The following is a 26,003-nucleotide window of genomic DNA, read 5'->3' as shown; positions in this document are numbered from 1 at the left end:
ACAGACCACCAAGTCTGGACCATGGGGTCTGTGTGGTCTGATTTTCTATGTAAATCTATGTAAATATATTTACCTTATTTATGGTTTTATTTTATTAAAGGTTTTGTGCCTTTACTTGTGTTCATTACATTTTAAGTCCGACCTCGTTTAAAGTCATGTGTTTTTGCTTCATTAGTCATCTCGTTGAAGGATATGTGTCTTTGCTCCGTTATATATTTACCTTATTTATGGTTTTATTTTATTTAAGGTTTTGTGTCTTTACTTGTGTTCATTACATTTTAAGTCTGACCTCGTTTAAAGTCATGTGTTTTTGCTTCATTAGTCATCTCGTTGAAGGATATGTGTCTTTACTCCATTATATGTTTACCTTATTTATGGTTTTATTTTATTTAAGGTTTTGTATCTTTACTTGTGGTCATTACATTTCAAGTCTGACCTCGTTTAAAGTAGTGTGTTTTAGCTTCTGTTCATTAGTCATCTCATTGAAGGCTTTGTGTCTTTACTCTGTGATATATTTACCTTTATTTATGGTTTTATTTTGTTTAAGGTTTAGTGTCTTTACTTGTGTTCATTACATTTTAAGTCTGACCTCGTTTAAAGTCATGTGTTTTTGCTTCATTAGTCATCTCATTAAAGGCCTTGTGTCTTTACTCCGTTATATATTTACCTTATTTATGGTTTTATTTTGTTTAAAGTTTGGTGTCTTTACTTGTGGTCATTACATTTAAAGTCTGACCTCGTTTAATTAAAGTAGCGTGTTTTAGCTTCTGTCCATTAGTCATCTCATTGAAGGCCTTGTGTCTTTACTCTGTGATATATTTACCTTTATTTATGGTCTAATTTAGTTTCAGGTTTTGTGTCTTTACTTATGTCAATTTTAAGTCTGACCTCGTTGAAAGTATTGTGTTTTTGCTTCTGCTCACTTGTCATCTCATTAAAAGCCTTGTCTTTCCTCTGCTATTGAAATCCAGTCTATTGATTACTGATTTACCCTCTGAAATCAAATTAAACTAAACATCGTCCCTTGTATGTGGCTGTAAGCCTCATTAAATAAATCCACTAACCTTTAAGATGTAGAGGTTAAGATGAGTATATGGGAAGGTATCTAGAAGGACTGGAGAGACGGCCTTTAAAATACCTAATAAATACAGATGTTAATTGAGGTTAAGGTTATAACCTTTCTTCACACATTCTATATCATGCGTGAAGAAATCTGACAACTACCTGATATTAGTAGGTGTGGAGATACTGGAGATGACAGGGCTAAATTTTAAAATACCAAATAAATATAAAAGTAGAGGTAGAGATGAGTATACATGAAGGAATATAATAATAACTACCTGGTATTTAGAAAACATGGAAATACTGGAGGTGACAGGGCTTTTAAAGTATCAAATAAGTACAGATGCATAGGCTGAGGTGTGTATATGTGAAGTAATATAATAATTATCTGGTTGAAGATCTCAGAAAATTTCCTTTTTTTTTTTCTTTTACAACAAAGGAGACAGCTCAAGGGCAACAAAAAGTGTAGAAGAGAAAAGCAAGCTACTCGCCGCTACCATAATAGACAAAAGTAAAGAGTGGCCAAAAGAGAGGTCAATTTCTGGTGGAGAGGTGTCCTGATACACTCTTCTTGAAGGAGGTCAAGTCATAGGCAGGAGGAAATGCAGACAAAAGAAGGCTGTTCTAAGAGTTTACCAGTGTAACTAACCTCCTATTGACTCAAAGGCAAAGGGTGGTAATGAATGGAGTTGAAGTTTCAGAGTGGGCTCTAGTACTATAGTGTCTCTCAGGGCTCAGGTCATGATTTACATTCAATGACATCAATGTTGGACTCAAAGGGTTCATTATTAAAATTGTTGACGACAGGAACATGATAATTACCTGGTATTTAGAAGTTGTAGACAGACTGGCAGTGATGTGACTCCAACCAGCTGATCTAAAGTGATAGGAAGCACAGCGGAGTATTTTAAGCATGTTTTCTGTCTTGAGGTGAAATATATTGACTGTCCTTTGTGGAGAGATGCAGAATGACGAGATATGAGGACGGGGGTTTTCCCAGAGGCCTTCACAAGCTCAGTATGATTATTCCTCTGCTTCTGTATCTTGTTTTATTTTTTTTTGTCTCAAGGTGAAAAATATTGACTGTCCTTTGTGGAGAGATGCAGAATGACGAGGTATGAGGAAGGAGGTTTCCCCAGAGGCCTTCACAAGCTTGGTACAATTATTTCTCTGCCTTTGTATGTTATTATAATTTTTTTTGGCACTCCTATGGAATCTGGGTCAGTCCCTTCCACATTGTCATACATTCACTCTCTCTAACTCTCTACCGTAGCCTACTTTCTATTGCCCTCTCAATCATACTTGTGTTCGGGAGTTGTGTAGGCATTTTTACCCATATACAGCTCAATGTTGCCCAAGGATAAGGGGCGTAATAATAATATTAAGGCACTGGGAGGCAGAGCCAATCAGTGAGTCTCCTGCTACACCCCCGCTCCAGCCAATCACGCACAAGCCTCAAGGCCACTCATCCCATAATTACGATTCTTCTTCGCTGCCATCTTCTTCCTTATGCAAGTGTTGGATCACTTTTACGTCGCGAGACAGGCGTCATGTGTGTTATTCAAGTGTTGGATTATTTTTAAGTTGCGAGATGAGCATCGTGGATGTGGATGTGTGTGTGTGTGTGTGTGTGTGTGTGTGTGTGTCATTAAGGTGTTGGATACCATTGACTGATATGGATTAAAAGATTGTTGAATGCATCCATTCCATTTTTTCCAAACTTTTGTCTCCATCGGAATTCATCCAAATAACTATCAACAAAATTTCCTTGAACCCCACACATAGCTTTGAACTTTTGTTTGACCTTTTGCAAGTATTTTTTCACATGGTTTGTACAGGAACTTGTACCAGGGTTGACGGTGTGGTGGATGTAAGGTGGCTGAGCCTTTATTCTGGCAATCCCATCATATGAGGTCCCTCCATAAGTGTGAATTATGGAGCCAGGAAGAACATGTTCTTCAATGATGGGAAGTAGTGTGGCTGCCTCTCTGTCTGGCACACACAAAAGGAAGCCTTCCTGGGTACCAGGACAAATGCCTCCAAAAACCCGTCTCTCAGGAACAAGATGACCCATTTTGTACTTCTGTTTTGTTATGACAAACTCCTCAAGCTCAACTATTACATTTGGACCGCCAATCCTAATGGGGTTCTGCTCAAGATAATAAGAACAAACGTCTCTGAAGTGCTGATACCACTGTACCACTGCTTGAGTCTGCACACCAGTGAATTCTTCACATGTCTTATTTGGTATACTATAACTCCAAAAGAAAGCTAATTGCAAAAGTTTTGCAAGGGGCAAATTAGAATTTTGCCAGAAGGATCCAACGCGTGGAGACATTTTGTGACCCTTGTGAGATGGGCACCTCCACACATATTTCTTGCCATCCCCGGCCCTCACCCAGGTCATCGCCTTGTCACACACACTGCAGTTTGGAGCGGTGCGTCTGATACACCGACTTTGTTGCAGAAATGAATATGCAGTGTCCTCATCACGCGTGATATCAGTAATGATGTCAAAACTCATGATGACCAAAACAAGCAAGCAACGCAGCCAAACCAACCAAGCAACGTAGGGAAGGGAGGGAACGTAGCAAGCTACTCCTCGCTCTGCTGGCAGGGAGCGATGCCAGGACGGCTCGCTATCTATTATATTATCGCTTTGTACGTCTTCCTAGGTCAAATTTTATCACTCAGTTGCTTAATCTTTCTTTCTTTTTCTCTATTAGCTCTTCCTCTTTCTCTTATTCCTTGTTTTTCCTCTTTTTAACCGGCGTTTTGGTTCGCTCTCCAAGTTTTTATTTACGTCGCTTACTTTCCGGATACTTGCCTTCTTCTTCTTCTTCTTATGAACTGTTCCTTTCTTTTGACCTGGTAACGCTTTGTATCGCAGGTCCTCCTCCTCCTCTCGGTCCTCTCTTCTTCATATTCACACAGTTTCCTTTTCAATAGTATGTAACTTTCCTCACTGAAGTACGCTATCGCTTCTTTCCTCCTTAAGTGGTACTCGTTTGATTGATGGTTTATTAATGCAGGTTTACAACAAAGGAGAAGGGAGGAACCTGCCATCCCTTCTCTGTACCACTATACTTCACAGCACACTCACACAACACAAGGTAGGCGGTGGCTGAGTGGTAGTGTGCTGGGCCCACAATCACCGCGCGCGTGATGGACGACGCGGGTTCGAATCCCCACGCTACCACCTCGAATTTTCCAGTCACCGCCGAGTGGCTTAAAACTACCCACATGCTGTCCTGAAGACCATCCATCAACCCGGACTCTAGAGGAAACCGTCCAAGTGAATCAAGGAGTTCCGGGGTACAACATGAGCCAAGAGAAGATAGCGCCACTGTAAACACTTGCCTGCGCCATGACGGGCTGGGGCCGACTACCATCCTTGGCAGGACCCTCAAGAGAGCCTACCGGCCCTACAGGCGTAGGTACACGTAAAAAAAAAAAAAAAAAAAAAAAAAACTTGAATGACTTCACTGTGCACATTTCAACCTGCACTGAGCTTTTTTCTTTTTCATCATCTTCTTTTGACCTGTTCCACTTTGTATCGTTTCTTAGGTCTTCCTCCTCAACACTTCTAAACTTCGCAACACACTTAATTACTTCACAGTGCACACTTACACACTTCACCCTGAACTGATGTGTTTTTCTGCTCTTTTCTTCCCCTGACTTTACTTTTCTATGTCCTTTTGCTAGTTTGCACAATTACAGTTTTCTTTTCACTCCACTTTCATTGCTCAGTTTTTTTTTTCCCCAGCAAGAAGCCAAGAAAATTTTTGTGAGAGGTATTAACTTTACTGCTTCCTCCTTACAGCCATATTTATAATCCTAACACGGTATTCGTATCCCGGTATTCTTCTTCCAATTTACTATTCCACTCCTCTTCCCCAATATTCTCCACCACGGATGCCATCAGCCTTAATGTCCTCTTAATTCATATCTGCTACAGGCGATCTATGGTCTCTTTCTCCCCTATATTTTCTAAGCTGCAGTTTTGGTTTTCCTCGTCTCTGTTTCTCCCCTTTACTTAATTCTAGTGTTCCAGTCCTTACCTTGAACAGCAGCTTAATTAATTACTTCCCCATGCAGTCTCCCCGGTACCAATTCTCCCTTTCAGGTTTTTGTTTCCTCTTGTAGTACCATTTTAGAGTTGACTTTTCTGCTGCACCCGTTTGCCATTTTTCCAGCCACATAGTCCTAACACGGTGCTTCGGAATCATCAACTCTGCATCCGAGGCCTCTGATTGCCCCCGTGAGCCAGGACACCAGTATCGATCGTACTCAGAGCCTCGTATTTACCGGTTTCTGGCCCATTACTGTTGCCAAGAAACACCAATAATCAACCATTTAAACGATAACCATATATGAAGGCAGTTATTTGTGGTCTATGGTCAGCGTTCTACTCCGCGGGCCCGGTGTCGTCCCGGATTCGAATCCCAGCCCGGGCAGTCGGCGTGCAGTTCACCCAGCTGTTCATCCTCCCTCTCGGGCTGGTCGATAAATGGGTACCGTACCTGTGGAAACCTGGGGAAGGTAAACTGTGGTAACAATTACTTTTTTCTATTAACTAGCCTCAACTTGTTTTTATTTTTGTACAATGGAGATCTTTTTTTTTTTTTTGTAGCTAGCCTAGTCAGGGGTTTGTCTGCAAAACCAGCCATTCCCCTTTGTTGTATTTTACAACAATAAATATTTCAATTAAATTCAATTGATTTTAGTAATTAAGGCCTTCGATAAGGAAGCCTACCTCACCAGAGACTGTTAAATCACGGCTCGTGGAATAAGTGGGAAGGTATTTGATTGGATTAAGGAGTGGATTAGCGACAGGAAACAGAGGGTTACCATTAATGGTAAAAAAAATCCAGTGGGGTTCCTCAAGGTTCAGTTTTAGGCCCGTTTTTATTCATTATCTACATCAATGACATAGACAATGGGATAACTAGTGACATAGGTAAATTTGCAGATGACACCAAAATATGACGCAATATTAGGACAAGGGAGGATGCTATAGACAGGGCTACTCAACTGGCGGCCCGCGGCCCGAATCCGGACCTTCTGAGTGTCGTAGCTGGACCCCAGACTCCAGTAGAAAATATAATTAAATAACACGAATATCCAGGCGATGAATTCTTGCAAGTGTATTTCTTCGACTGACTGTAAGCCCTACAGTCAGTCAAGGAAATACACTTGGAAAAATCCATCACCAGAACATTCATGTAAAATAATTATGTCTTTTTTTACTCCTGGACACTAGGGTCCAATTACAGTATTTATCCGGACCTCTGCATACATTTGAACTTGTCTAACTGGACCTTTACCCATAATAGTTGAGTAGCCCTGCTATAGAACATTGCAGGAGCGCAAGGCGCAAGACGGAGACTATACGTACCACGGGACCACGGGAGAACCCCAGATGAATTTTAACATCACCAAGTGTAGCGTAGTACTAAGTGTAGGAACAATACGCAACCCATTACACGGGTAGTATAGTTTAGACTCCACAGCGATAAGTAGAGCAGAGTGTGAAAGGGATTTGGGATATTAGGCTTTAATTTATTAACAGGACGGTAACCAACAAAAGTGCGGAGGTCATCCTCAGACTCTATTTAGCGTTAGTTAGGCCACACTTAGATTATACTGTCCAGTTTTGGTGCCCACACTACAGATTAATGGACATCAATAACTTGCTAGAATCAGTTCAGAGGAGGATGACCAAGATGATTCAGGGGCTGAGGAACCTCCCATATCGAGATATAGGCTGAAACATCTCAATTTGCAATCACTGGAAAGACGAAGAGTGCGTGGAGATCTGATAGAAGTATTCAAGTAAAGTACTGAAAATTAGCCAACAAGATAGAACACGCAGTAATGGATTTAAATTAGAAAAGTATAGATTTAGTAGGGAAATACGCAAACATTGGTTTAGTAATAGGGTGACTGGGGAATGGAATAGACGATCAGCAATCACGTGAGTGCACTGCTGGGACGATAGCTTGTTTTAAGAGTAGACTGGATAGCTACATGGACGAGGATGACAGGTGGTAGTGGGGGGGGGGGAATCTGGAGCTGCCTTGTGTAGGCCATTAGTAGGGCTCTTGCAGTCTCCCTATGTTCTTATGTGCTTATGTCTGTGATTGGTCCGTCACTCGCCCCCCCACCCCAGTACGTGACGTCACACAACAACCTTATCAAGCGTGGCGGGGCGGAGCAGTGCGGGCAGCTTGGCGGGAAGTATAGAAGTGGAAAAGGAGGACATAAGAAGCGTTACAGGTCAAAAGAAGAAGCCTGCCCAGGGATATATTTCAACAACAACAGCCACAAGTGACCTGTGTACTGCCGGGGCTTCAGGCCGCGCTGCCGTGGCCTGACCTGCCCCCAACACAGAGGAACACCTGCAGCCCACCGGATTGAGCCTCGCAGTACTCGCCATGAGTTTCCCTCAGAAGGTGGGCTGGGTTATTATAACAGGGTCATGGGTAAATATTAAGGAGATAGCCCCATAGTTTCCTCAGGGTTTTCTTTTGGCAAGATCCTGGGTAGTAATTTTGGCTAATATTGAAGAAGCCACGTCTTGCCACGTTCGTAATTAGTACATTACGGATTCTACTTTTGTCCCTGAATGCAGTGCAGTAACGAATGACTCCCAGAAAACAGAAGGGGGTGTGGAGGGGGGCACAGTCCCTTCATTAGGGGGTCAAGATGGGCAAAGATGTGAAGGGGGTCAAGCCCCCTGTTAGGTAGGTTGTTATGTTAGGTTAGTTTAAATTTATTTGGCATGCAGTGTTGGCTGATGGAAATACTCAGATTGGGACGGGGTGGGGCAGCGGCGGGAGGGGTTCCATTGCACTGGCTGGTGATGACAGGTGGGAATGGGGCAGTGGCTGGTGCACCTCAGACATTGAAACGTCAATCATTTAGAGGTTTCCGGAAATTAAAACTATCTCCTTACTAAAAAGCATTGTATATTGCCCAGAAACAGTCATTGTTTTGAAATTAGTAGGCTACCCTTTCTTCAACAATCCCTAAAATTTTTGGGAAAATAAAAAAAGATCATTTTTTATGTTAATATTAATTTGCTGAAGGTGTTTCTGGGGTTCAAAATGGCCACAGTGGTGAGATCTAGACATCTGTAACAGTGAAATAAAGATTGGTTATCCCTATACACCTGTAAAATAAAACTATTTTGGGCTGCAACATAATTTCACACATGATAAAATTAAAAACCTTAATTTTACCTTTAACTTCTTCCCAGCGGAAGATCTATATATAGACGTTTCGAAATTGGGACTTTTTGTTGGCGCGTCTATATATAGACGTTTGCTCTCATTTGCCCACACTAGATTGTAGCATGGTCTATATATTGACGATTCCTTACTACTAACAATTAACAAAATAAATCGTTATTTGGCATCTCAAACCCCCTGACACTTACCAACATTGCCTCTCAAGGATAGTCACCGCTTGTGCTTTGTCGGTGGTGGATGTGCTATGCATATCAGCTAACACTGGGAATTTATGCATTTTTTTTCCTATTTTATTTTATTATTAGTCTATCATGTTAAGGAGAAAGAGACCTCTTAAGACGGAAGAAATGACTTCTTTGGTAGCTGAGGATATAGATGCTGATTTTTTGGATGTTTTTGATGATTCTGACTCATCTACTGTCAGTGATTACACTGATACAGAATCTAAACCTTCATATGAATATATCAATATACATATAACCAATCAAACTTAAATAACATCTATATATAGATTCAAATGTTTGTTCAGTTTTGCGGCAGAGTCTATATATAGACGTCAATCTGGAATGCCCACTTGCGGGGAATCTATATATACACGTATGGATGAAAGTCGACAGCGTCTATACAGAGACGAATTTTTTTTTGGTAGTACGTACATCTGCCCTGCCGCCGGGAAGGGGTTAAATAACGACACTTAATATTATCTTGAATCTAATGGTATTTTAGACTAGGTTGGTTAGGTTAGACTGGTCAAGTAAGGTTACTCCCAGTTCACTGAATCTTGTCTCTTTTTTTTGTTAAAGTTCATTTTCATGAATATTAAGTCAGGCTAGTGGGACTTTGTTGATGGTCTTGGTTGGGATCAGGGTGACCAGGGGTATATAGATGAAGTTAGTGGACATTCTGTATGTAGCTTAATATCTAAATAGCAGTGGTGTTGGGGCAGCAGCCCTCACTAAAAATAAATACTAAAGGATAGGTTAGTCTGGAAAAAAAAAACAATAATAAATTTAGCAAGAATTTAATCCCGAGCATTAGGTAAAAGATGGGACAGTGCATGTGCAGGTAAAGTGGCTCCACATTTAGAAATTGCTTCATCTAATGCCAGATTGGAGGCATTTATTTGTGGCCACCCCTTTAGGGATCATGGCGATAGGCAATGGGTAGATGGGGATAGACAGAAAATTTAACGGAAGTCAACTTAGTGGTGACTTGAGATGCCATTGGGTAATAAGTGAACAACTAGTAGTCATGCGAACATAACGGTAAGGGCCTGTGTTGTAATTTGTACTTTATTCTTTTTCATGGAAAAGTACCCTGGAATTGGAGGTTGCAGTTAATTACACCGCTCACTCCGGGGCCTGGGATTCTAGTGAAGGCTACAAACAGATGTTCTACTGTCGGAGATCTGGTGTGGAGCGGTCAACTGAGATTACCAAGAACAAGCGTGCTGGAAAGAGCCAAGGTACCACATATTTCGGCGAGATACTTGCACATATTTAAACCGTTTTCATTATGTCCTGATTATACAGGCAATAGTGATGTATCAGATATCCACCTCCGCCTCCGTTGAGCCTCCACAATGAAAATATCTGCATTACAATCCACATCTGCATTTTCAGACATCAAAAGCTCCACATCATTATCCGCCTCCACATTTTCAGATAATAAAAGCTCCACATAATTTTCCACCTTCGCGTCAAAGAGCTGCGGGGGTCTACCCATCCAATGTGTGTTTGTTTTTATTCAGTGGCTTTTAAATAATCTATTTCAAACAGCCAAGTGTGATACAACAGATCCGCAATTATTCATGGGATTAACACTGCAAGATGTTCTAAGTAGATACTCAGTAATTCCAGTATAAATTGATAGTCTGAAACAGTAGCCTGCAAAATGGCATCACATGTTGACTCACACCCATGATTGTCTTTGTTTCCTTTTCCCCTCGAGCCCTTAGTCTATGAACAACCTCTGCTTGTGCCACATGCATGATTAAATTACCATGGCTTCAGGAACTTTTACTAGTAGCGCCGTGTGGAATTTTTTCTTGAAAGAATCTAGTGACAATGCTCAATGTTTATTGTGTAACCAAATCTATTCACGAAAAGGCCGTGGAACCACTAATTTGAAAAACCATCTAAAATCTAAACACAAAGAACAGTATGCTGAGATGCTGGAAGAAGAAAAGAAAAGTGAAGAGAAAAAGGATGCAGTAAAAACTCCTTTGCAGAAAGTTCAGTCTGATTTTAGACAGAAGACAGTTGAGGAGTGTTTTACAAGTGTTGAACTGTGGGATGCTTCTCATACTAAGAGCAAAGAAGTAGACAGCTATATATCAGAAATGGTAGTGATGGCTTCAGGAAGAACTTTTACTAGTAGCGCTGTGTGGAATTTTTTCTTGAAAGAATCTAGTGACAACGCTCAGTGTCTGCTGTGTGACCAAATCTATTCACGAAAAGGCCGTGGAACCACTAGTTTGAAAAACCATTTAAAATCTAAACACAAAGAGCAGTATGCTGAGATGCTGGAAGAAGAAAAGAAAAGTGAAGAGAAAAAGGATGCAGTAAAAACTCCTTTGCAGAAAGTTCAGTCTGATTTTAGACAGAAGACAGTTGAGGAGTGTTTTACAAGTGTTGAACTGTGGGATGCTTCTCATACTAAGAGCAAAGAAGTAGACAGATTTATATCAGAAATGGTAGTGATGGATGGTCTCCCATTCAGCCATGTGGAAGACATGGGATTTATGAGGTTTATGTCCAAGACTGTCCCCCAGTACAGACTGAAACAACGGAACTTCTACTCCACAATGATTTGCACGGACATTTATGATGCTGTGTGCGGTCAAGTGAAGACAATGCTTAGTGATATTACAGATACTATGGGTAACAGTGTTTCATTCACTACAGATGTGTGGTCAGACTCCTGGGCTGGTGTTTCACTTTTGAGCCTTACTGCACATGCCATCAATCGTGATTTCCAAAGAGTAAAATTTGTGTTAAAGGTACAGCCATTAGAAGAAAGACACACTGGTGACTATATTTCCAGAAAATTTAATGAAATGTTGGATAAGTGGGAAATTTCTCACAGCAGTGTGCATTGTGTAGTACATGACTCGGGAACAAACATGAAAAAAGCTCTTTTTCTATCAGGTTTAAATAACTTGGATTGTGCAGTGCATGAAATACAGTTAGTTGTTAGGCAAGGTTTTCAATCACAGAAACCAGTATGTGACATAATTGAAAAGTGTAGGAGACTTGCCACACATTTTCACCACTCAACCATGGCACAGGATGAACTGAAGAAAATTCAGGAACAGCTACAGTTACCCCATCTAAAAGTTCTCCATGATTCACCTACACAGTGGAACAGAACTCTACATATGCTCAAAAGAACTGAAGAAATTAAAGAACCTCTTTGTGTGTATGTGGCAAAAAACCCTTCAATGCCACAGTTCAGCAATGTTGAATGGGTTACACTGTCACAATGTATAAAAGCTTTAGAGCCATTTGAGGAACTTACCAAAAAAATGAGCGAGTCTGCATCAACTGTAGCTGATGTAATACCCCTCATTTTATGTCTCAAGAATGCCCTTCAGCCAACCACTGTTGAATCTGCACCACTAGATTTAGACTCAGATGATGAAAATCAAGACGATTACCAGAAAGGTGTGGAAATCATTGACTATATGAAAGAAACAATGAAGGCAGATATTGCTAAGAGATTTGCAGGACTAGAAATAGACAACAACTACAGAGTGGCGACTTATCTTGACCCTCGGTATAAAGGAAAGTTTTTTTCTTCTTTGCATGTTACAAAGCAGGTGCAAGGAACAGTAGCTCGCCTTTGTGATGAGTTTGCAAGTGTTAGTGTGGGTGGGGATGATGAACCAAGAAAAAAGAGAAAACGAAGTGATGAACCCAATGCCGGCTCTTCAAAAGGCGCAGGCAGTTCTTTAAAAAGTGCAATGGCATTGATCATAGCATCCAGTAGTGATGAAGAGCCAGAAGAGAGAACAAAGACAAACACAATGGACATGGTTCATAAATACCACAAGGAAAAAAGGCTGGGGGCAGATGAAGATCCATTGAAATGGTGGAAAGCAAAGATCACCGAATACCCCGAATTAGGAAAACTTGCCAAACAGTATCTGAGTTGCCCTACAAGCAGTGTTACTAGCGAACAATTATTTAGTGATGCTGGCAATATATATGATGAAAAGACGAACCATTTGCAGGGAGAGAAAGCAGAGAAACTTTTATTTTTGAAGAAAAACTTGCCACTTCTAAAGTTTGAATATTAAATGTGGCTGCTTGTGGCCTTACAACAGTAGCCCATAACAGTAATTAGTTAAAGTTTTCTGCTTTCCAAGAGTGGAGGTTGGGAAAAGTGGTTGGTGGGATGGTGCATAACGAGGCCCGCATCCTGGTAACACACTTACGTGAATATGTGCACACTTACATGCATAAATGTTAGTGTGGTGGAAACTTGTCACTTTATATTTTGCATCTGCATCCGCAACCGCGGGCATGGTAAAAATAGTCCACAGTTGCATCTGCATCCACAAAAATTTACATCTTAACCACCGCAGTTTTATCAGCAACCGCATTTTATGAAAAACAGATGTCTGGCTCCACCTCAGCCTCCGAGGAAGTCTAAAATTTGGTATCCGATACATCACTAATAGGTGCCTATACCATTTACTTGTGTAATGCAAGTTAGGGAGAATGGTGCTGGATAGGGAGATGGTTATACTTAACAGCATTTCTATAAATGTATTTAAAAGGAGACTGGATGATCACATGGAGGAAAAGGGAATGTAAATAGGTACAGAATTTCTCACAAAGCACTTGGTTTGTGGCCACACACTCGGATACCTCTTCCCAGTGTGTAGTAGCTTTGTGTTTGAATGGAGTACTGGAATATAAATTTATAATACAACACTTATTGGTACTGCGGTGTCTACTGGATATAATTTTTACCCTAGTGCTGTAGTGTATAGATCAAAGGTGGATTCACGTGTGTTTATTGGACACTAGATTGAGGAAACTGATGTTTTGCATCTTTCACAATGATAGGACTGGATGTATGTATAACCTATAAACCTGACGTTACTTGACCATATGTATGACTTGTAGTAAACTTTTTTGTTGACAAGAAATATGATTCATATAGAACAATTAAATTATATTGTTTATGTTTCACATGTACAGTGTCTATGTAGAGTGAAACTTGTGTAAGTAACCAAAAGAGGTTTAATCCCTTCACTACCGCTTACATCCTTTTCATTTTTTCCTGGCCTTATTTATTAAATGATTATAAGTACTTTAGCAGACACCTAAAGCAATTACTATGGACAACAATGTATTTAGTTTGGCAATGTCGATTGTAAACTTGTTAACAGCTATCCAGTTATATTACCAAGTTTGTAATTAAATATTTATGTGTCAAATTCCTAATGCTATACCTGGTGATAAAGTTGTTCAAGCAAAAAATGATTACCTATGGTATCAAAGGCTTTAAAAAGATTTTTAAAAAGTATACCAATTGTTAAGTTTCTTGCTGCCAAAAGAACTTAGTAGCTATGTATATAGTTTTTGTAGTTAATGTAGATTAGGTAGAGAGACCTTTCATAAATTTATACTGAGCCTCCGTCATGATGTTATAAGAGGTACAAAACATGATTTCCAATATTTTACTCAGCTGGTAACACTGATGCTGGGCAATGATTTTTAATAAGTTTAGCATTTCTTGATTTGTGAATAGGCATGACCTTGGAGTCTTTGATGAGTATAGATGATGGTCAGTGTCACAAGAGGCACTGAATACTGGAGAGAACTGTGATACAAACAATGAGTTTGATGTAAGCTAATGAATATTAAATACAATAATGAGATACTTTATACTTGTCCTTCAAGTTGCATGATTTAGTTTTTATATTAATCATATGTACTGGGAGACCCTTTTCATTTGGGGAACCTGTCCTCTACTGCAAGGAACTGATTATCTCTAAGCCAAGAGGTGGCCACAAACCAGCCACTCCCAAACCAGTCTGTTCACCTCCACCTGGCACCTGTCTTCCACCTGACATCAATCTCCCTCATTCCTCTCTACTTCATCCTTCCATCTCACTTTTGATCTGCTTCCTTTTTGGTTAGGTCAGAGAAGCCTAGGATAGGTTATTTACTTGTTGTGGCAGTAGGATGTGCTAAAACACTTCATTACGAATTTATTGAATTTTTCTATTGATCGATATATAAATTTTTAGAAAGAAAGATAGACAAGAGGTAGAAACACAGATAACAGGGACATGGACAGGTAGAAATATGTAGACAGACAGTGATAGATGGACAGATAGGTATATGGACATTAAGACAATATTATATCCAGATAGATACAGATGGATAAAAGAGACTGAGATATAAGCAGACGGGTAGATGGATAGATAGATAGACAGGCAGATTTATTGGCTACATTATTACAGTTTAACTCTACGGGTTACAAAGAATAAAATATAGTTAGTGTTTAACTTCGCGTGTGCCAAGGCGAAGTGTAGTCATCGTCATCTGAGTACGTGCACTGTTTTACTCCTCTCGTTTGTGGCTCACACGAAACACCGTGACCTCCACCAAGAACGTTAACAGCGCCAGACACATGCCTGGAATGGTATTAAGGATGACAATAATATAGTAATAACAATAATAATATTGATAATAATCATGCTACCGCTATGCTGTCCAGAAGACCACCTATCAACCCGGACTCTAGATTCTAGGATTAAAGATGAGCTCCGGGAGGGCAGCATGAGCCAATGCAAGATGGCGCCACTATAAACACTCGCCTGCGCCAGAACGGGCTGGGCCGACCATCAGGCCTCACCAGGAAGAAGCCTTGGACCTACCATCAGGATCCACCGGGAAGAAGCCTACCGGCGCAATAGGCCAAAGACGTTTTTTTTTTTTTTTTTTACGCCCCACCTGAAACACCGGTATACTTTCTTGATGGGGACTGCTGGTCAGCCCCAGCCCTTAATGGCACAGTCAAGTGTTTTTATAGTGGTGCCATCTTGCTTAGTCCATGCTGTCCCCCGGAGCTCATCTTTGATCCTCTTTAGAGAGTTTATCTAGAGTCCGTGTTGATAGGTGATCTCTAGGACAGCATGTGGCTGACAGCACTCAGCGATGGCTGAAAACTATCAGCTTGTACAGAGTTGTAGCGGCGGGAGGGACTTGAATCCGGGCTCTGCAGGACACTGCATCCGCACGCATATACCCTAAAGGGGCTCTCACACATTCCCGGTCCCGGTCGCGACCGTCCCCGATGACTCCCGACAAGCCGGTCGCCGGTCGACCGGCTGTAAGATCGGGGATTGTCGGCGGCAGACCGCCGGTCGACCGCCGGTCGACCCTGAGGACCGTAGACGCAGCCGACCACCGCCGGTCAACTTTAAAATTTTCAAAGATATCGGCGATGCGCCCGGTCGACCGGCGGTGAGGAAAAATGTCGCCGGTCGACCGGCGGTCAGCCGCCGACACCCACGGGAGACCGGCGGCAGACCGCGAGTGAACACCTGTGTCTGACCTGGGGATTAGCGAGGGAGGAAGGAGGAAAACGAAGAGGAACAGGTAGGAGCGAGGGATGAAGAGAGAGAGGGAGATGCGATAAAGGAGGAAGAGGAATGGGTGAAAGAGAGAGAGAGAGAGAGAGAGAGAAATAGATATATATATATATATATATCTATATATATATATATATATATATATATATATATATATATATTATATATATATTTTTATATATATATATTTATATAATATATATATATTTATATATATATATAGATATATATATATATATATATAGAGAGAGAGAGAGAGAGAGAGAGAGAGAGAGAGAGAGAGAGAGAGAGAGAGAGAGAGAGAGAGAAGGGAAAGGAATGGAAGGAGGAACAGGTGGGAGGGAGTGAGTAAGAGAGAGGGAGGGATGGAGGAGAGTGAGGAAGGAAGGGAGAGAGGGTGGAAAGAGATGAAAAAAAAGGAGGAAGAGGAATGGGTGAAAGGAGAGAGAGAGAGAGAGAGAGAGAGAGAGAGAGAGAGAGAGAGAGAGAGAGAGAGAGAGAGAGAGAGAGAGAGAGAGAGAGTTTTGTGCACACGAATGAATTTAGGTATGAAGCTATTTATGAGGTAATTATAAATATATGAAAATGCAAAGAAAGTGTTTGCTCGTCGATGTGCAGCAGGTCTGCCGCCGGTAGACCGGCGGTCTACCGCCGACTGACCTGCTGCAGTCGCCGGTCGGAGAAATCGAAAATCGTATATGGTCGCCGGTCTACCGCCGGTAAGCCGCCGGCTTACCAGCGGTAAGCCGCCGGTCCGGGGATTATTGCCTATTTTGTCGGCGGTCAGGCCCCGATCGGGAGTCATCGGGGACGGTCGGGACCGGGAATGTGTGAGAGCCCCTTAACTGTACTCACCTGTGGCACCAGCGGCGAGAACGCTACGTACGGCCACCTTCAAGGGGGAACTCAACACACTTCCACGCTCCCGCACACTAGCACACTCAAGCCCTTCTCTCCTCTTCTCTTCTCTTCTCTTCTCTTCTCTCTCTCTCTCATGAGAGAGAGAGAGAGAGAGAGAAGAGAAGAGAAGAGTAGAGAAGAGAAGAAAAGAGAAGAAAAGAGAAGAGAGGAGAGGAAGGGCCCGAGCGTGCTATAGTTAAACCATTTCAAAATACAGTACCCTCTCGAGTTTTGCGCTCGCTTCGTTCCGAAGGTATAGCGCTAAACCAGGAAGAGAGAATGGGTCGTTTTAAAGCCTCAGATGAAGCCTTACGAATGGCTGAGCTCTGACAACACACTTGTGATTCGTTGGGAGTCCGATGACGTCATCGCCGGCGCTAACCCAATCAGCGGCCTCACTGCCTTAAGGCGGTATCACACTGGCTGTTTTCATCTAACCGTTGTTGCTACTGGCAACGCCCGTGCGCCCATCTGGGAGCGAGTTGTCGGTTGTCCGTAAGCTGGTGTCATACTGGGCCTTTTTCTTCCCACCGCGTTGGCGGCAGCTTGGGCAACCGGCAACTTTTCTGGGTGTGCGTCACACACATAAGGGGAAATTAGAAGGGTGTGGGGGGGGAAGGGGCAGAAGGAGTCAGGTCATGTCATGACACACACACACACACACACACACACACACAGAAAGGGAAATGAGAAGGGTGGGGGGAGGGAGGGGCAGAAGGGAGAGTCATGTCATGTCTTGACCTAAGTCAGGTCATATCCTGACCAAAGCCCTGATCTGACTCTCCTTTCTGCCCCTCCCTTCCCACACTATTCTCATTCCCATTTTGTGTGTGTGTGTGTGTGTGTGTGTGTGTGTGTGACAAGTCAGGACATGATCTGACCTGAGTCAGGTCATGTTTTCACCAAATCCCTGATCTAACTCTCCTTTCTGCCCCATCCTCCCCACATCCTTCTCATTTCACCTTCTGTATGTTTGAGACAGGTATGGACATGACCTGACCTGAGTCAGGTCATATCCTGACCAAATCCCTGACCTGACTCTCCTGTCTGACCCTCCCTTCCCATACCCTTCTCTTTTTCCTTGTTTTCATCCTCTCCATTTCACCTTTCATGAGAGGGGCTCATAACCAGAGTGAAGCTACACACCTCCTCTCGAGTCGGCGGCTCGTGTGGTATTGAGGCCGTGGCCGCCGCCGTGCTGAGTTGAACCAAACGCGACAGGGAGGAAGCGGCGAGGAGTTCAAACGCGGTTAACGTTTTTTTTTTTTTTTTGATCAAGGGTATAGTACGAAGAGGAAGTGGGTTAGTGGCGAGGTACAGGTGGGGAAGAGGAAAGACAGTAGGAGTGTACAGTTGTATGGTGTAGGTTCGTTAGATGTTCTGGTGTAGTTATTGTTTATCGGGCACCTTATTTGTATAACCCCGGCGTGATGGGGGTGTGTGTGTTTGGATTGTTTGTGTATAGAGAGCTAAGCTAAGCTATGGTGTCACTTGTGTGAAGTGATGTGTGGGCGGTTGTTCTCGTAGTGACTTAAAGCTGCGCGGAAACCAGGGGTGGACCAAGTTCGTGCTGCCGTCGAGCTCCTTGACGTGGGTGTAGTTCACGTCGTCTTGCTGGTCTAGTTTCTCCCATATCTTTCCGGCCGCCTCCCGTAGCCTTGTGCTGACTAGTTGTACTCCGAGTCTGCGGTGTTGTGCTGCTGTGTTTTCCGTGTACGGGTATTTCTGTCCGGTGGCAAATCTCAGCGCTTTGTTCTGCAGCCTCTGAAGCTGTAACATCTTGGTGTGGGAAGCCATGTGTGTCGGGGTGGGTGAGTAGTCTAGTATAGGAAGTATCTTAGTCTTTACTAGATACAGTTTGAGCCGCTCTGTGAAGTGCCAGAATCTGTTTAGAGATGTGAGGGCTGTTTTAACTTTCATGGTTTTGTCGTTGACATGTTTAACGATCAGGCCGGTGGATGTCACTGTGTGGCCTAATATCTGGCATTGTTTTTGGTGGGAGATGGTGTTGCCCTGTATTTGTATGTCATTTAATTTTTTCCTGCCGAGTGCTACCACAGCGAACTTGTCTATGTTTGTTTTGATCTTCCATTTTTTTTCAAATGTGTTGAGTCTGTTCGCCTCCCGCACGACCAGGGCGTCATGGTGGTCTAGGGTACCGTTGGAGGTCACTATTTGTGTCGCGTCGTCAGCATAATATATATCCATACAGCTTCAGTTATCAGACCGGGGCATGTCAGAGGTGTAGGTGATGAAGAGCGTTGGTGATAACACGCTGCCCTGTGGCACGCCGCTGTGCAGGGGAACGGGAGGATATTGCTGACTTAACTCGAATGGAAGCTGAGCGCTGATCAAGGAAGCTACATAACAGTTTTTCCGTTAGCTCTGGCAGTCCGAGTTGAAGTATTTTGTATTGCAGGCCCTGTAGCCAGACTTTATCAAACGCTTTGCTGATGTCGCGTTGGATAATAGTGCAGTTTAGTCCTTGTCCTTTAGTGAGTGCTACCTTTTCGCTGGCGATGGAGATAGCTGACGTTGTGCTCCTCCCTGCCCTGAAGCCATACTGGGACGGGTTATAAAGGTTGTTTTCCAGGTGACATCTGAGTCGTAAGTTGATTATTCTTTCAAAGATTTTTCCAGGGACTTCTAGGAGTGAGATTGGTCTGTAGTTCTTGGGATCCGTGGATGGTTTGCCTGGTTTAGGTATCATGGTGAGAGTGGCGACTTTGAATCGTTGAGGGAAGTAACCTGTTGTTAACATGGCATTATATATGGTGAGTAGGTACGCCAGCCCCCGGGGGGGTAACATACTGATTTGTTGTTTATCTATTTTGCTCTCTCCGGGCGACGTGTTTTTCGTTTTGTTTATAGCTGATCGGAGCTCGGCTGTGCCTATTTCCATAGTCAACGGATGGGCCTGTGTTAGGCGTTGCAGATCAATCGTATGGTGTGGCCTGGTTCTAGTTGGGTCCTGTTGGAGCCATGCCTTTACTTCCCGTTCATTGTCTTGGTCATAGTGAGCGTTGTCTTCAGGTCTTATTGTGAACACTGACTTCCAGGTTTCTCTGAACTCTTGGGCAATACCCTCGTCATCCTGTATTTTGACTCCTCCCTTTTCTAGGTGTATGGGGCGGTGGTGTGTGTTGCCCTGCAGGCGTTTTATTCCCTGCCAGAAGGCTTTTGGGTCCTTGTATTTCTCGGCGAGGCCTTTTATTGTGTTTTCCCAGTGCCTGTTGTATGCTGTTTTGCACGTATCTTGTAGCGTTCGTTGGAGAACTCTACTTCGTTGATAAAGATCATGCGTCCAGCCGTGCCTCCCGGCGTATCGGAGGATGTTGGTAAAACGTAGCTGTGCGTCCGTAATCTCTTGGTTGCGGTGGGGGTATGATAGTGTTTTGTGCCTTGTGAGGGGTATTGCTTGTGCTTGGGCAGTTTTAACAGCGGTATACCAGGTGTTGACAGCGGTTTCTATGTCATCTGTGTTTTTCCCCTCTAGATGTAGGTCAGGTAGTTCTGAGTCTATAATGTTCTTATATTGCTCCCAATTCGCCTTTTTTGTGTTCATCCGCTGTGGGCAGGGCACGACAACGGGAGTATGCGGGAGTATACGGGTATGCGGGTGAATTGTTTTCACCTCAGGGAACTAGACGTCCCTGCCCTGCATAGTCTCAGGTCACCCTTGGACAAGGTGTAATACCTGATCTGTCTCCCGTGCCAGGGTCACGGTGAAGCCTCTGGGCAGCAGCAGTGGTGGATTGGACTGCAGGCAGAGGATCTCTTTATGAGACAATGGCTGGAGTTCCAGGGTCCTAGTCAGCTGGACCGTGCCTAATTATTTAGGCCTGCGGTGTAGAGGAGTGTGGCGACCTCTACACTAAAAAGCCTCCCTGGGAACCAGTTGTCGGTGTGAGCTCCCCGTCCCTCCCCTCTATCGACGGTACTCCCATCTCTATTCTGCATAACAGCTGGTTCTTTTTTTTTTTTTTTTTTTTTTTTTTTCTCCTGAAAGAGATATCTTCCGTGGGCCATTTGAGGTTGTACCTCCCGGCTTCTAGGTGGAGTTTCTGAGGGTTTATCTTATACTCAAGGAATATTTCAGTCTTTTGGTCTCTCAGGAAGGGCGTCTGATACTCTCTAGAGTTGGTGGAGAACACCTGGTGACAGGTGCCACTGGCCAGGCCTCGAAAGGGTCGCAGAGTTGGGTTAGACGTTTCGGAAAGTGGGAACGAATTGCTGGTTCCTCTCCTCCCTTGCCAGCTCTGCTCTGTGTGACTACGCCGGCCCCGTGCTAGGGGACAAAACTTCGAGGACAATAGCTGAAAAGCGCCGGGTTGTGAAAGTCTCTCTCGTGACCGAGGCTCAGGACAAGCGATTGGTCTTTGAGGCGTTTTCAAGACCCTGTGGGAGCGAACTCCCAGTGTTGGAGGCATCTAACACAGCAGTATCTAATTTCCATGCACAATTTTTATACAATTCAATTTATGGTCACAATTTAAAGTATTTCGAAAGCGCTTTTAATATTTGCCCAAACTGTTAACTCGCTTAAAATTCTAACAATGCCTTCGAACCTAAAGTGTGACGTCTGTCCCGGACGTTTTGCAGCTCAGTTCTTCCAGCTGAGTAAAACTTGCCGCCTCTGCGTTCAAAGATTACATCTACAGAAGGCTGTGACTGAGTGGAAAGTCAAGCACAATGATCTTGAAAAGAAATTTGTAGCCCTTCAGGAATTTGTTTTAACAAATGTGGCAGTGACTCCACTATCGATGGTGGAGGCCCTCCACTGAGACTGTGCCCTCTCCAGACGAAACACCTGCTTCACGGGAGGACGTATTAACTTCCTCACAGTTTGACTCCCAGCCTGCCTCACAGGATAACCCCAGCCTGCCTCACAGGCTAATCCCCAGCCTGCCTCACAGGCTAACCCCCAGCCTGCCTCACAGGCTAACCCCCAGCCTGCCTCACAGGACAACCGCCAGCCTGCCTCACAGGCTGACCCCAGCCTGCCTCACAAGCTAACCCCCAGCCTGCTTCACAGGCTAACTCCCAGCCTGCTTCACAGGGCAACTTCCAGCCTGCCCCACTTAACGCTCCTCTTCCTGCTTCACAGGATGTCGGTTTCCAACCTGTAAGGAATGGAGCCAAACCGAAGCAGGCAACCAAGGATTTACTGACCCCCACTACCTTCAATAGGTTCCAGGTGCTGGCAGACACCATGGAGGATGAGTTCGAGACTCGCCTAGTTGGGGACTCCATGGTGCGTGGCCAGCTGGTTGAGTTCTGTGGTCGTTCATCAAACGGCCGCAGAAAACGTTACTGCTATCCAGGTGCCAGACTGGACGACATCACCGCAGCGTGCGATGATGTCACGAGAAATGCCGACCGAAACACCCTCTTTGTCATTCACGCGGGGACAAATGACGTAAAGACAACCCTTTCTGAGGAACTGCTTGAGAAATACCGCCGCATGATCAAGCAGTATAAACGTAAAACGGATGCCAGTAACATCATAATCTCAGGAATCCTCCCGAGGGTCGGTGCCGAATCTAGCTTTTACAGTAAGGCCTTCAGCACAAACAACAGACTTCAGTCCCTTTGCTCACAAGAAAACGTCCAGTTCGCTAACTTGTGGAACAATTTTTACTACGATTCGGACTTGTTCCTTCCTGATGGCATTCACTTAAACCCTGTTGGAGCAGCCCGTTTCGGGAGGCTGCTCTGTGACCAAGTGGCTCTTCGAAAGCCAAAAACGCGGAGGCGAGAACACCAGCAGCTCCACCGTAAGGGTGCACTCAACTCCCAAACTCCCGACTCGAATCACATTAAAGCTTGCTATGTAAACGCTCGTAGCCTACGTAACAAATTTGAAGACTTAGAAGTCCTCGCAGCTACAAATCATTATCACATCATCGGAGTCACAGAATCTTGGATAGACACTTCAAATAGAGATTTCATTGCGGAATATAGATTACCGGGTTATACCATTTTAGTCATGAAAGAGAGAACAGACAGGGTGGAGGCGTTATCTTTATATCCACAACTCTCTCCATCCAGTATCCGTGAAAACAGATATTATAACCAATGTAGACACGGTCTTCATTGAAATTAAAATAAATCTCGTAAAATAGTAATTGGACTTATCTACAGACCGCCAAGGCAGACTCTTGATATCGACCACGCATTAAGTGAATTATTATTAGAAACAAGTAGCAGTTGCGAGGCAGTAATTGTTGGGGACTTTAACTTGCCAGTGAAAAGATGGGGTGAACCGTTGAACTGTCATACAGGGCTCGACCTGTACACAAATTTACTAGAAAGTGATTTACATCAACACGTTCAAGAACCGACTCGGGAAAATAATATACTTGACCTTATCTTTCAACGACAACTGATCTAGTTAACGAAGTAAATGTTGGTCCAATTTTTAGTTCTAGCGATCACCGAACAATCACATTCAACATCAATATGAAAGAAAGTAAAGTAACTCCTAGTAAAGAAAAGGTGCCTGATTATCAGAGAGCGAATTTTGCAAGACTCGATCAATTCTAAATAATTCTGACTGGACTGAAATCACGGCGGAAACAGATATTGATAAATCTTGGGGGGACTTCACCACAATATTGAACAATGCCATAAGCATATGCGTACCCTATCGTAACAGACGTTCAGCTTCTAAGAAGAAACCCAAATGGTGGAATAACGAAATTCAAAATAGCCTATCTCTTAAAAACGCGTATACAGTAGGTACATATCATCTCAGAGCGAGGCTGACAAATTAGAGTTGGACAGAATTCGCCGCGAAACCAAGAAATTAATAAAACGAAGCAAGAAAAATCTTGAAGAATATATAGCGGAAACAAGTAAATCTAATCCTAAAGAATTTTTCAGCTATGTAAATAATAAAAAGTCACTCACTTGTGGTATCGGACCGCTTGCTAATGAAAATGGTAACCACACGAACGATGAAAATGAAATGGCTACAATCCTAAATAACTTTTTCGCATCCGTATTTACCGACGAAGATTGTTTATCACCTCAACCGCCGGAGGTTAGAAGGACCGAAAAGATGTTAAGTGGCGTGCTCATCGTAGAAAGTGACACAATTGAAAAGATTAAAGTAAGCAAAGCTTCTGGTCCAGACAAAATAACACCTAGGGTCTTAAAAGAAATCAAACATCAAATTTGTAAACCGCTCTCCATCATATTCAATAAATCTTTAACAGCTGGAAAAGTTCCGTCGGATTGGAAACTTGCAAATGTCACACCAATTTTCAAAAAGGGGGACAAGTCTCATCCTGGAAACTATCGACCAATTAGCCTGACATCTATTGTTTGTAAGTTAATGGAGACTATCATTCGCGACAATATGGTGAAATTCTTCGAAGAAAATAATATAATAAATAATTCGCAACATGGCTTCCGTAGTAAACGTTCGTGTTTGACTAACTTACTTGATTTTTTTCACTATATTTTTGAGGTGTTCGATGAAAGCAGATCAGTAGATATCATATATCTGGATTTTCAAAAGGCATTTGATAAGGTCCCCCACCAACGATTGCTCAGCAAACTACTGGCGCACGGTATTCACAATTGGCTTGCGGACTGGCTCTCTGAGCGGAAACAGAGAGTAGTTCTAAACGGTGTTACATCTAACTGGCTCGATGTCAAAAGCGGCGTACCTCAAGGATCAGTGCTTGGCCCCATGCTCTTCTTAATTTATGTTAATGATATCGATGATGGGCTCACTTGCAAAGTATCAAAATTTGCTGATGACACAAAAATTGCTAGTAAAGTAACTGCGATACTCGACGAAGAAGCTTTACAATCAGATATAGATCGACTTGCACGTTGGGCCAATCAATGGCAAATGAAATTTAACGTTGAGAAATGTAAAGTGTTGCACATCGGAAAAATAACAATCACGTTCGGTACGTAATGAATGGCCAACAACTTTCTGCAGTAAGTAAAGAAAAGGATCTTGGAATCACTATATCAAGCGATTTAAAGCCCGGTCAGCATTGTTCAGAGGTAGTTAAAACTGCAAATAAATTGGTTGGCTTCATCGGACGAGTCTTTAATAATAAATCAGAAAAAGTAATATTAAAACTGTATAATTCGTTGGTTCGACCCCGTCTAGAGTACTGTGTACTGTGGTCTCCCTACTACAGAAAAGACATAGAAAAGTTGGAACGGGTCCAACGAAGAGTAACAAAGATGATTCCTAGGTTGAGAAATTTGTCATATGAACAAAGGCTTAAAGAAGTAAATTTATTCAGCCTATCAAAACGAAGAATGCGAGGCGATCTAATAGAAGTGTTTAAAATGTTCAAAGGATTCAGTGATATTAATGCGGAAGATTACTTTACAATTGATCGATCAAATAGAACAAGAAGAAATCACAATTTGAAGATAAGTGGTAAAAGATTCTCATCGCACGAAGCTAAACACTTCTTCTTCAATCGAGTTGTTAATGTTTGGAACTCTCTACCTTGTGATGTCGTTGATAGTACAACAGTTACGGCCTTCAAGAATAGATTAGACAAGTGTTTTGAATCCAACCAGCAACTAAGATATTACTCATTGTCGTAATAACGTTAAGTTCTTTCGAATACTGGTGTCCTTGTCCGCTTTTATCGCCCGGTTAGTGGTAGCAGTAATGGTAGTTCTTTCCTCTTTCCTACATAAATTCCATGCAGTTTTTCCATGCTGCATGGTTCTTTTTCCTTTCCTGCCAGCTTTGGCTGGAGGGATGGGGGGGTGGGGAGGAGCCTTCGCCTTTGCTGTCCTTCATCTTCCACCTTTGATTAGATAGTTAGTGTAGCTTGTCACAAACAACCTCGTAAGGACCAGCAGGTCTGCTGTTGTTTGTTCTTCCTTTGTGTTCCTTTGTGTTCCTTTGTGAGATGGTGAACAGTATTGGGAGGTGGTCGCTGCTCGTTAGTGGCCCCTGGCTGGCGTGGGTGTTGTGGTATGTTTTCCCATTCGTTAGAATCACGTCAGGCGTGGTGAGGGCTGAGTGGCCTATAAACGTGGGGAAATTTGGACCTATGTGCTGGGCTCCGAAGGTGGTGATGATTTTCATAATGTTTCGTCCAGTTGTATTTGTGTTGGAATGGCCAAGGCTGGTGTGGCGTGCGTTTAAGTCGCCTAGGAAGTACATAGGTTCAGGTATGCGT

At 43.0% G+C, this 26,003-nt stretch overlaps 3 protein-coding genes across 17 annotated transcripts in view; 1 reads left to right on the top strand and 2 right to left on the bottom strand.

Moving 5' to 3' along the window:
• LOC126992895 (citramalyl-CoA lyase, mitochondrial-like) overlaps window positions 1–4,119 on the bottom strand; it is a 28,467-nt gene extending 24,348 nt beyond the window's left edge. For 7 of the 12 annotated variants that reach the window (XR_007747165.1, XR_007747162.1, XR_007747168.1 and 4 more), the window contains exon 1: window positions 1,885–4,115. Coding sequence is in view for 6 of the 12 variants with exons in the window: in XM_050851728.1 (XP_050707685.1) it covers window positions 1,885–1,977 (93 nt within the window). In the remaining 6 variants the exon portion in view is untranslated. Of the gene's footprint in view, window positions 1–1,884 lie in introns of all 12 variants that reach the window. The other 5 variants (XM_050851748.1, XM_050851734.1, XM_050851762.1 and 2 more) reach the window with 5 other exon arrangements.
• Window positions 4,120–7,233: 3,114 nt separating this feature from the next.
• Window positions 7,234–14,206, top strand: LOC126992839 (zinc finger BED domain-containing protein 4-like). Its single transcript, XM_050851667.1, has 2 exons — window positions 7,234–7,517; window positions 9,629–14,206. Exon 2 carries the CDS (start codon window positions 10,318–10,320, stop codon window positions 12,613–12,615), a length of 2,298 nt encoding a protein of 765 aa, XP_050707624.1. The 5' UTR covers window positions 7,234–7,517; window positions 9,629–10,317; the 3' UTR covers window positions 12,616–14,206.
• A 556-nt stretch (window positions 14,207–14,762) lies between these two features.
• Window positions 14,763–26,003, bottom strand: part of LOC126992873 (glutamate receptor 4-like) — a 100,680-nt gene continuing 89,439 nt past the window's right edge. For all 4 annotated transcript variants that reach the window (XM_050851709.1, XM_050851712.1, XM_050851719.1 and 1 more), the window contains one exon: window positions 14,763–14,970. In XM_050851709.1, coding sequence (XP_050707666.1) covers window positions 14,897–14,970 — 74 coding nt within the window. In that variant the 3' untranslated portion in view covers window positions 14,763–14,896. The remainder of the gene's footprint in view (window positions 14,971–26,003) is intronic.

This window comes from Eriocheir sinensis, chromosome 7, assembly GCF_024679095.1.
Source record: "Eriocheir sinensis breed Jianghai 21 chromosome 7, ASM2467909v1, whole genome shotgun sequence".
NCBI classification, from domain to species: Eukaryota; Metazoa; Arthropoda; class Malacostraca; order Decapoda; family Varunidae; genus Eriocheir; species Eriocheir sinensis.
Note: the sequence above shows the minus strand (reverse complement) of the source record. Positions and strands in the feature narration are given on the sequence as shown.